The sequence below is a fragment of the Pristiophorus japonicus genome, chromosome 4, assembly GCF_044704955.1.
Source record: "Pristiophorus japonicus isolate sPriJap1 chromosome 4, sPriJap1.hap1, whole genome shotgun sequence".
NCBI lineage: Eukaryota > Metazoa > Chordata > Chondrichthyes > Pristiophoridae > Pristiophorus > Pristiophorus japonicus.
In genome coordinates, this window is record NC_091980.1 from 259,914,053 (window position 1) to 259,926,641 (window position 12,589).

The 12,589-nt window shown below is 41.4% G+C and overlaps 1 protein-coding gene across 1 annotated transcript in view; it reads left to right on the plus strand.

Moving 5' to 3' along the window:
• The window catches only part of pole2 (polymerase (DNA directed), epsilon 2), a 55,118-nt gene extending 46,209 nt beyond the window's left edge, over positions 1-8,909 (plus strand). Inside the window, exons 18-19 of the mRNA XM_070879400.1 lie at positions 6,161-6,228; positions 7,225-8,909. Of these exons, the coding sequence (XP_070735501.1) occupies positions 6,161-6,228; positions 7,225-7,243 (87 nt within the window). The 3' untranslated portion in view covers positions 7,244-8,909. The remainder of the gene's footprint in view (positions 1-6,160; positions 6,229-7,224) is intronic.
• The last annotated feature ends 3,680 nt before the right edge of the window (positions 8,910-12,589 follow it).

A 12,589-nucleotide genomic window follows, 5' to 3' on the forward strand; every position in this document is an offset into this window, starting at 1 on the left:
TGCACTCCCTCAATAGCAAGAATGTCCTTCCTCAGGTTAGGAGACCAAAACTGTACACAATACTCCAGGTGTGGCCTCACCAATGCCCTGTACAACTGTAGCAACACCTCCCTGCCCCTGTACTCAAATCCCCTTGCTATGAAGGCCAACATGCCATTTGCTTTCTTAACCGCCTGCTGCACCTGCATGCCAACCTTCAATGACTGATGTACCATGACACCCAGGTCTCTTTGCACCTCCCCTTTTCCTAATCTGTCACCATTCAGATAATAGTCTGTCTCTCTGTTTTTACCACCAAAGTGGATAACCTCACATTTATCCACATTATACTTCATCTGCCATGCATTTGCCCACTCACCTAACCTATCCAAGTCGCTCTGCAGCCTCACAGCATCCTCCTCGCAGCTCACACTGCCACCCAACTTAGTGTCATCCGCAAATTTGGAGATACTACATTTAATCCCCTCATCTAAATCATTAATGTACAGTGTAAACAGCTGGGGCCCCAGCACAGAACCTTGCGGTACCCCACTAGTCACTGCCTGCCATTCTGAAAAGTACCCATTTACTCCTACTCTTTGCTTCCTGTCTGACAACCAGTTCTCAATCCATGTCAGTACACCACCCCCAATCCCATGTGCTCTAACTTTGCACATCAATCTCTTGTGTGGGACCTTGTCGAACGCCTTCTGAAAGTCCAAATATACCACATCAACTGGTTCTCCCTTATCCACTCTACTGGAAACATCCTCAAAAAATTCCAGAAGATTTGTCAAGCATGATTTCCCTTTCACAAATCCATGCTGACTTGGACCTATCATGTCACCTCTTTCCAAATGCACTGCTATGACATCCTTAATAATTGATTCCATCATTTTACCCACTACCGATGTCAGGCTGACCGGTCTATAATTCCCTGTTTTCTCTCTCCCTCCTTTTTTAAAAAGTGGGGTTACATTGGCTACCCTCCACTCCATAGGAACTGATCCAGAGTCAATGGAATGTTGGAAAATGACTGTCAACGCATCCACTATTTCCAAGGCCACCTCCTTAAGTACTCTGGGATGCAGTCCATCAGGCCCTGGGGATTTATCGGCCTTCAATCCCATCAATTTCCCCAACACAATTTCCCGGCTAATAAGGATTTCCCTCAGTTCCTCCTCCTTACTGGACCCCCCGACCCCTTTTATAACCGGAAGGTTGTTCGTGTCCTCCTTCGTGAATACCGAACCAAAGTACTTGTTCAATTGGTCCGCCATTTCTTTGTTCCCCGTTGTGACTTCCCCTGATTCTGACTGCAGGGGACCTACGTTTGTCTTTACTAACCTTTTTCTCTTTACATATCTATAGAAACTTTTGCAATCCGTCTTAATGTTCCCTGCAAGCTTCTTCTCATACTCCATTTTCCCTGCCCCAATCAAACCCTTTGTCCTCCTCTGCTGAGTTCTAAATTTATCCCAGTCCCCAGGTTCGCTGCTATTTCTGGCCAATTTGTATGCCACTTCCTTGGCTTTAATACTATCCCTGATTTCCCTTGATAGCCACGGTTGAGCCACCTTCCCTTTTTTATTTTTATGCCATACAGGAATGTACAATTGTTGTAGTTCATCCATGCGGTCTCTAAATGTCTGCCATTGCCCATCCACAGTCAACCCCTTAAGTATCATTCGCCAATCCATCCCAGCCAATTCACGCCTCATACCTTCAAAGTTAGCCTTCTTTAAGTTCTGGACCATGGTCTCTGAATTAACTGTTTCATTCTCCATCCCAATGCAGAATTCCACCATATTATGGTCACTCTTCCCCAAGGGGCCTCGCACAACGAGATTGCTAATTAATCCTCTCTCATTACACAACACCCATTCTAAGATGGCCTCCCCCCTAGTTGGTTCCTCGACATATTGGTCAAAAAACCATCCCTTATGCATTCCAGAAAATCCTCCTCCACCGTATTGCTTCCAGTTTGGTTAGCCCAATCTATGTGCATATTAAAGTCACCCATTATAACTGCTGCACCTTTATTGCACGCACCCCTAATTTCCTGTTTGATGCCCTCCCCAACATCACTACTACTGTTTGGAGGTCTGTACACAACTCCCACTAACGTTTTTTGCCCTTTGGTGTTCTGCAGCTCTACCCATATAGATTCCACATCATCCAAGCTAATGTCCTTCCTAACTATTGCCTTAATCTCCTCCTTAACCAGCAATGCTACCCCACCTCCTTTTCCTTTTATTCTATCCTTCCTGAATGTTGAATACCCCTGGATGTTGAGTTCCCAGCCCTGCTCATCCTGGAGCCACGTCTCCGTAATCCCAATCACATCATATTTGTTAACATCTATTTGCACAGTTAATTCATCCACCTTATTGCGGATACTCCTTGCATTAAGACACAAAGCCTTCAGGCTTGTTTTATTAACACCCTCTGTCCTTTTAGAATTTTGCTGTACAATGGCCCTTTTTGTTCTTTGCCTTGGGTTTCTCTGCCCTCCACTTTTCCTCATCTCCTTTCTGTCTTTTGTTTTTGCCTCCTTTTTGTTTCCCTCTATCTCCCTGCATTGGTTCCCATCCCCCTGCCATATTAGTTTAACTCCTCCCCAACAGCACTAGCAAACACTCCCCCGAGGACATTGGTTCCGATTCTGCCCAGGTGCAGACCGTCCGGATTGTACTGGTCCCACCTCCCCCAGAACCGGTTCCAATGCCCCAGGAATTTGAATCCCTCCCTGCTGCACCATTGCTCAAGCCACGTATTCATCTGAGCTATCCTGCGATTCCTACTCTGACTAGCACGTGGCACTGGTAGCAATCCCGAGATTACTACTTTTGAGGTCCTACTTTTTAATTTAGCTCCTAGCTCCTTAAATTCATTTCGTAGGAACTCATCCCTTTTTTTAACCTATGTCATTGGTAACCTGAACGTGATCAATTATTTGTTAATGTGTAGGATTAAAATATTTCCAGTGTCTTTATATTTTACTTTTTAGTCATCTGTATGTTTTCATAGAATCATAGAATGGTTACAGCACACAAAAAGGCCATTCAGCCCGTCAAACCCGTGCCGACTCTCAGCTAGAGCCACACCCCTGCCCTTTCCCCATAGCCCTGCATTTTTTTTCCCCTTCAGATACTTCTCCAATTCCATGTTGAAAGTTAAAATTGAGTCTGCCTCCACTACCCTTTCCGGCAGTGCATTCCAGATCTTAACCACTCGCTGCGTAAAAATAGTTTTTTCTTACATTGCTTTTGGTTCTTTTGCTTTTCACCTTAAATCTTTGTCCTCTGTTACTCAACCCTTTTTTAACTGCTTTCTCAACCTGCTCTGCCACCTTCAATGATTTATGCACACATACGCCCAGGTCTCTCGGTTCGTGCACCCCTTTTAGGATTGTACCATTTCATTTATATTTCCTCTCCTCATTCTTTCTACCAAAATGCATTACTTCACATTTTTCTGCATTAAATTTCATCTGCCACGTGTCCGACCATTTCACCAGCCTGCCTGTGTCTTCTTGAAGTCTATCACTCTCCTCCGCACTGTTCACTATACTTCCAAGTTTTGTGTCATCTGCAAATTTTTAAATTGTGCCTTGTACACCCATGTCCAAGTCATTAATATATATCAAGAAAAGCAGTGGTCCTAGAACTGACCCCTGGGGAACACCACTGTATACCACCTTCCAGTCTGAAAAACAACTGTTCACTGCTACTCTGTTTCCTGTCATTTAGCCAATTTTGTATCCAGGCTGTCACTGCCCCTTTTATTCTATGGGCTTCAACTTTGCTGGCAAGTCTGTTATGTGGCATTTTGTCGAACACCTTTTTGAAATCCATGTACACTACGTCAACCGCATTACCCTCATCAACCCTCTCTGTTACCGCATCAAAAAAACTCGATCAAGTTGGTTAAATACGATCTTCCTTTAACAAATCCGTGCTGGCGCTCCTTAATTAATGCACCCTATCCAAGTGACTGTTAATTTTGTCCCTGATTACAGTTTCTAAAAATTTCCCCACTATCGAGATGACTGGCCTGTAGTTGCTGGGTTCATCTTTACACCCTTTTTTGAACAATGGTGTAATATTTGCAATTCTCCAATCCTCTGGCACCACTCCCATATCTATGGAGGATTGAAATATTATGGCCAGTACCTCTGCGATTTCCGTCCTCAATTCCATATCCCACCTGCTCCTGGTGATTTATCTACTTTAAGTACAGCCAGCCTTTCTAATACCTCTTCTTTATCAATGTTTATCCTATTAAGTGTCTCTACTAACCTCCTCCTTCACTGCATCTATGACAGCATCCTCTTCCTGGGTGAAGACAGATGAAAAGTACTCATTTAGTACCTCACCCATACCCTCTACCTCCATGCATAGGCCTCCTTTTGGTCCCTAATCGGCCCTCCTCTTACTACCCGTTTACTATTTATATGCCTATGGAAGACTTTTGGATTACTTTTTATGTTGGCTGCCGTTCTATTCTCATATCCTCTTTTTGCCGCCTTCTTTTCTTTTTCACTTCTCCTCTGACCTTTCTATATATATAGCCTGATTCTCAGATGTATTTGCAACCTGACATCTGTCATACGTGTTCTTTTTCCTCTTCACCATATTCTCTTTCTGTTTTGTCACCCAGGGAGTTCTGGCTTTAGTTGCCCTACCATTCCCTCTCGTGGAAATGTACCTTGACTGAAATCGAACTATTTCCTCTTTAAAGGCAGCCCATTGTTCCACTACAGTTTGGCCTGCCAATCTTTGATTCCAGTTTACTTGGGCCAGATCTGTTCTCATCCCTCTGAAATTGGCCTTCGCCCAGTTAAACATTTTTACTCTAGATTGCTCCCTGTCTTTTTCCCTAGCTAATCTAAACCTTATGATACTATGATCACTGTTCCCTAAGTGTTCACCTACTGACACATATTCCACTTGACCCACCTAATTTCCCAGAACCAGATCCAACAATGCCTCCTCCCTCATCGGGCTGGAAACATACTGATCAAGAAAGTTCTCCTGAACATGCTTCAGAAATTCTTCCACTTCTCTGCCCTTTACACTATTACAATCCCAGTCTGTATTAGGATAGTTGAAGTCCCCCATTATTACCACCCTACAGTTCTTGCACCTCTCTGTAATTTCTCTGCAAATGTGCTCCTCCATATCTTTCCCACTATTTGGTGGTCTATTTAATACACCTAGTAGTGTAATGGCAGCTCTTATTTCTTAACTCTAGCCATATAGATTCTGTCCTTGACCCCCCCCTCCAGGACATCCTCCCTCTCCAGCACCGTAACATTCTCCTTAACCAATACTGTCACACCACCTCCTATCTTTCCTTCCCTATGTTTCCTGAACACCTTAGAACCAGGAATATTAGACACCCAATCCTGCCCTTTGAGCCAGTTCTGTTATTGCCACGGCATCATATTCCCATGTGGCTATTTGTGCCTGCAGCTCACTTGCCTTGTTTACTACGCTTCGTGCATTCACATACATATACTGTAAACTCATCTTGGACCATTCTGTATTTTCTCTAAGTTGGACCCCACCTAATACCTTACTATTTCCTACTTCCGTGCTCTCTGCCTCTCTCAATCCCTTGAGCACTTTATTTCCCCTTTCTAATGTTGCATACTGGTGCCCATCCCCCTGCTAAATTGGTTCAAACCCTCCCCAACAGCACTAACAAACCTCTCTGTGAGGACATTGGTTCCGGCCCTGTTGAGGTGCAACCCATCCGGCCTGTACAGATCCCACCTCCCCCAGAACCGGTCCCCAAGGAATCTGAAGCACTCCCTCCTGCACCATATCTCCAGCCTTGCATTCATCTGCTCTATCCTCCTATTTCTGTACTCACTTGCACGTGGCACCGGGAGAAATCCGGAGATTACCTTTTGAGGTCCGCTTTTTAATCTCTTTCCTAGTTCCCTAAAATCTGCTGCAGGAACTCATCCATCTTTCTACTTGCATCGTTGGTACCAATATGGACCACGACTTCTGGCTGTTCACCTTCTCCCCACGTCCCGTCCCCCCCCTCCCTTAGAATGCTCTACACCCATTTTAAATTTATAGTTTAATGTGCCACTAACTTGTAATAACTCTGTGTGTGTACTCGTTTATATAATTGTACATCTTTTAATGAAAGTCTTTTGTTTTAGGGCTCCTTTCCACGTAGTGGATTCTGTTTCAAGGTGTACTATCCCTCAAATAGAACTGTGGAGGACAGGTAATAGAGAAACATTCTGTAGAGTTTTCATTGTAATTAAATATAGAAACATTCATTTTCATTTTTTTCTAACTTGGCCCATAATTGGATGCAACAGTGCAGGAAGGCTTGTACAGTTAGATATGCACAAATCTATGAAAAGATGACTTAAAACAAAAATTATTTTGCATTCTCATACTACAAATGCCTGTCAAGCCTGCTTTGGTCATGGCTGCTAGATGTTAAAGAGCAAATAGTCTTCACTTCACCCCTCTGCCCCGCCACCACCCTTGTAGGAAAGTATCTGTACTCTATATCAATACTTCACAACTGTGGCATGGGTGAGAATGCCACTATGGGTAATCCTACACTGTTCTAATGAAGCTCCAGGAACTGCACCTCATCTTTCAATTAAGCACTTTACAGTCTTCCAGACTCAACATTGAGTTCAACAATTTCAGATCATCAACCACTACCCCCATTTTTTCAGACAGCAGGTGCTGGTAATGATTCTGCTGTTGCCATTTATAGCTCCTCTAGATTTGTCTTTTGTTTCTTTACTTGCCCCATTACCACCCCCTTTTGCTCTCACTATCCTTTTCAGATTTCCAGCATCTGCAATGTTTTGTTTTTCTTCCAGAATTAGGTTTGGTAGTAATGGCCTTCATGCTTGAAAACTCTCATCTAGATTCTCAAATAAAGAATAATCTGCTAAATTAGGTAGTCAAGTGCTGTGAGCACCTCTGCAACTATGTTTCAGCACGAGTTAGGAGATGGGGAGGGAAAAAACTGATTTTCCATGTACACTAAATATATTGCAGACACTCGTTCAGAAATCTCTTTAAATGTATTCACAGTTGTAACTATTTATTTTTGACATTAAAGTATGATATAATGTGAAGAATTTGTTTTCAGATATGCATCTGTTTTATCTTATGGTTGCATTAAAATTTGTATACAGAGATTAGTTTCAACTAATTTTGAAAAGATGCTGATTAAATTTTCCTTCATTTTCAGTAAACTTCAGAATCTTTGATTGTGAATTTTTAAAAGAAATTGGAAAAGTCTGGACACCGAAGACTTACACTTGCACATTAACATCTTGAAAAAATTCTGATAATTCCTTGTTTATTTGTATATATTTATATTGGTGCTTTTTTATGAATTAAACTTAGAATGTCTGTGTTTAGTTGCATGTGCGTTATTGATAACTTTTCTCATTTTTTCTAAGCTTGATGCCAAACTAAAATTTGCAGTTATATCCCTTCTAAGAACTACTTTATTTTACTCCTGAAGGTTTCTCTCCTAATATTCAGAATTCATGAAATTTGGGTTTGTTATGTTCTGTGTTGTTTGCAGAGCACCTTTGTGATAAACCTTTCAATTTACTGCAATAATTATACTGGAGGTAACAAAGTGTTGCTATGATGAGAAAAGGATGCTCAAAATTGTTAATGGAAATAAGGGCAGAAGTCCAAAGTTATTTTTCTAATAGCAAAAATGCACCATTGTACAGGATATCAATGGTCCATGTCCAAATATGACTGTAGCTTTTCTGAACTAGGGGCTAAAGAGTATTTTACATATTTTCAACAATATTCTGATGCAAAAAAATACTGTTTGAACTTTTGAGACTAAAGGTGTGGCATTTCTATGAGGTCAGTTTTTAGGATTGATCCAGTCCCTATCAACCTGATACATATTTTCATTATTTGACCCAATAAATAAAATAAATTTGATGGATTACCATCAAATTTCATAACCAATTTCAGGTCAATTCTATCCTGTTGGTTTGCCAGCCATTTTTTTAATATTCAATCCAACACATTGTGGTAGAAATTGGGTATTTCCATGTTCTGACTTTATGCAAGAATGTCTAAAGTTCATGATAGAAACTTATGTTTGTATTCATTGATCTGAACTATGTCCATGTAAATGCATCACTAGTGACCCCCAATCCTGCTCTCACTGGACACACGCACCTTCCAGCAGGGTTCAGAATAATGATTAGGAGCAGGAATTCTGACTTGATTGTCTTCTCCCAACCCCTTGCTAACACAAGAATTGGGGGAAGGAGCAGGCTGTACGGCCCCTCAAGCCTGCTCCGCCGTTCAATAAGATCATGACTGATCTACGACCTCAACACCACTTTCCTGCCCTATCCCCATATCCCTTGATTCCCCTAGAGTCCAAAAATCTATCCATCTATCTCAACCTTGAATATACTCAACGTATACTCAACGACTGAACATCCACAGCCCTTTGGGCTAGAGAATTCCAAAGATTGACAACCCTCTGTAAAGAAGTTCCTCCTCGGCTTAAAAAGGCCGACCCTTTATCCTGAGATTATGCCCCTAGTTCTGGACTCTCCAGCCATGGGAAACAATCTGTTAGCATTTATCCTGTCAATCCCCTTCAGAATCTTATGTTTCAATGAGATCTCATCTTGGTCTTCTAAATTCCAAAGAGTATAGGCCCAACTTACTCAATCTCTCATCGGACAACCCTCTCATCCCAGGGATTAGTCCATAGTGAACCTTTATTGAACCGCCTTAAGGGCATGTATATCCTTCCGTAGATAAGGAGACCAAAATTGTCCAGGTGTGGTCTCACCAAAGCCTTGTACAATTGTAGCAAGACTTCCTTACTCTTGTATTCTAACCCCCTTGCAATAAAGGCCAACATGCCATTTGTCGTCTTAATTGCTTGTTGTATCTGCATGCTAACATATGTTTTCTGTACGAGGACACCTAAATTTCTCTGAACACCAACATTTAATAGCTTCTCACCATTTAAAAAATATTCTGTTTTTCTATTCTTCCTCCCAAAGTGAATAACCTCACATTTCCCCACATTATACTTCACCTGCCACCTTATTGCCCACTCATTTTACCTGTCTATATTCCTTTGTGGTCTCTTTGTGTCCTCCTCACAGCTTACTTTCCCACCTAGCTTAGTATCATCAGCAAACTTGCCCCTTTATCTGTCATTAATATCGATTGTAAATAGCTGAGGTCCCAGCACTGATCCTTGTGGCACCCCACTAGTTATAGCCTGCCAAACTGAAAATAATCCGTTTATCCCAACTCTCTGCTTTCTGTCCATTAACCAATCCTCTATCCATACTAATATATTACGTCCAATCACATGAGCCCTTATCTTGTGTAACAACCTTTTATGTGGCACCTTATCGAATGCCTTTTGGAAATCCAAATATACTATATCCCCTTTATCGACCCTGCTAGATACATCCTCAAAAATCTCTAATAAATTTGTCAAACACATTTTTCCTTTCATAAAACCATGTTGACTCTGCCTAATCATATTTTCTAAGTGCCCTGTCAACACTTCCTTAATAATGGATTCCAGCATTTTCCTGATGTCAGGCTATCTGGCCTGTAGTTTCCTGTTTTCTCTCCCCCTCCTTTCTTGAATAGCAGGGTTACATTATCTACCTTCCAATCCATTTGGACCTTTCCATAATCTAGGGAATTTTGAAAGATCAGCAACAACAACATGTATTTATATAGCACCTTTAACGTAGTGAAATGTCCCAAAGTGCTTCAAGGGAGTATTATGAGAGAAAAATTTGACACTGAGCCATATAAGTAGAAATTAGCACAGGTGACCAAAAGCTTGGTCAAAGAGGTATGTTTTAAGGAGCGTCTTGGAGAATAGAGAGGCAGAGAGGTTTAGGCAGGGAGTTCCAGAACTTGGGACTTGGCTACCAATGATTAAGCGATTATAATCACGGATGCTCAAGAGGGCAGAATTAGAGGAGCGCAGATAACTCGGAGAAGGTTGTGTGGCTGGAGGAGATTACAGAGATAGGGAGGGGTGAGGCCATGGAGAGATTTCAATATAAGGATGAGAATTTTGAAATCAAGGCATTGCTTAACCGGAAGCCAATGTAAGTCAGCAAGCACAGGGGTGATGAGTGAGTGGGACTTGGTGCAAGTTAGGAAATGGGCAGCTGAGTTTTGGATCACCTCTAGTTCCAAGTACTTTTTCTCTGCTGATATTAATTACTTTAAGTTTCTCACTCTTATTAACTCCTTGGTTCCCCACTATTTTTGGTATATATTTTTTGTTTACTATTGTGAAGACTGATAGAAAATATTTATTTGAGGTCATTGCTATTTCCTTGTACCCCAATATAAGTTATCCTGTCTCAGCCTCTAAGGGACCAACACTTGCTTTTGCTACTCTCTTCCTTTTTACATACTTATAGTAGCTCTTACAATCTGTTCTTGTATTTCTTGCTAATTTACTCATTCTGTTTTCTCCATTTTAATCAATTTTTTTGTCATCCTTTGCAGGTTTTTAAAGCTCTCCCAATCATTGGGATTACTTACTGTTCTTTGCCACATTATAAGCCTCTTTTAATATAATACTATCCTTAACTTAATTAGTTAGCCACAGTTGGATCAATTTTCCCATGGATTTATTATTTCTCAACGGAATGTATATTCATTGAGAATATTGGAATAATTCTTTGAACGTTTTCCACTGCTTATCTACCGTCATACCGTTTTAATCTAGTTTCCCAATCTACCTTAGCCAACTCGCCCCTCATACCTGCGTAATTTCCTTTATTTAAGTTTAAGACGAGTTTCGGACTCCGGCACTGCTAACCCAGCACAGACCAGGGATTGAATCTGGGCAACCTCGGTGTCTACAGCTCAGTACCAAAGTAGGTAGTACACCGACTGATCTGCTGAGTAACTACGGAAAGACTTGTCCACTTTGATTATAATTGTCCACTTTTTTAACCTTTGCTTCCACTATCTTCTTGAAAGCCAACTCTTCTTCAGAGCCCTCCTTACAGCCTGGGTCTTCTGCAATTTACAAGTAAATCAAAATGTTCGACCTGTTCTGTTCGAATGCAGAGAAGGCACAATGAAATGATTACTAATACTGCATTATCGCCTCACTGACAATATTTATTCCGAATTATCTTCTGAAATAGCTTTAACAAAAACTGGAAAAGTTGACGCCACGTCAGATATCTGACAGCATCTTCAGACTCTTCATAAGAACATAAGAAATAAGAACAGGAGTAGGCCATATGGCCCCTCGAGCCTGCTCTGCCACTCCATAAGATCATGACTGATCTGATCATGGACTCAACTCCAATTCCCCACCGCTCCCCATAACCCCTTATCGTTTAAGAAACTGTCTATTTCTGTCTTAAATTTATTCAATGTCCCAGCTTCCACAGATCTCTGAGGCAGTGAATTCCACAGATTTACAACCCTCTGAGAGTAGAAATTTCTCCTCATTGTTTTAAATGGACGGCCCCTTATTCTAAGATCATGCTCTCTAGTTCTAGTCTCCCCCATCAGTGGCAAGATCCTCTCTGCATCCACCTTGTCAAGCCCCCACATAATCTTATACGTTTTGATAAGATCACCTCTCATTCTTTTGAATTCCAATGAGCAGAGGCCCAACCTACTCAACCTTTCCTCATAAGTCAACCCTTTCATCCCTGGAATCAACTTAGTGAACATTCTCTGAACTGCCTCCAAAGCAAGTATATCCTTTCGTAAATATGGAAACCAAAACTGCACACAGTATTCCAGGTGTGGCTTCACCAATACCTTATATAGCTGTAACAAGACTTCCCTGCTTTTATACTCCATCCCCATTGCAACAAAAGCCAAGATACCATTGGCCTTCCTGATCACTTGTTGTACCTGTATACTATTCTAATGCGTTTCATGCACAAGTACCCCAAGGTCCCTCTGTACTGTGGCACTTTGCAATCTTTCTACATTTAAATAATAACTTACTCTTTGAATTTTTCTGCCAAAGTGTATGACCTCACATTTTCTAACAATATACTCCATCTGTCAAAGTTTTGCCCACTCACTGAGCTTGTCTATGTCCTTTTGCAGATTTTTTCTGTCCTCCTCACACATTGCTTTTCCTCCCATCTTTGTATCGTCAGCAAACTTGGCTACGTTACACTCAGTCCATTCTTCCAAGTCATCAATATAGATTGTAAATAGTTGAGGTCCCAGCACTGATCCCTGCGGCACCCCACTAGTTACTGGTTGCCAACCAGAGAATGAACCATTTATCCCGATTCTCTGTTTTCTGTTAGCTAGCCAATCCTCTATCCATGCTAATATATTACCCCCAACCCCGTGAACTTTTATCTTGTGCAGTAACATTTTATGTGGCACCTTGTCAAATGCCTTCTGGAATTCCAAATACACCATATCCACTGGTTTCCGTTTATCCACCCTGTTCGTTACATCCTTGAAGAACTCCAGCAAATTTGTCAAACATGACTTCCCATTCATAAATCCATGCTGACTCTGCCTGACTGAATTTTGCTTTTCCAAATGTCCTGCTACTGCTTCTTTAATAATGGACT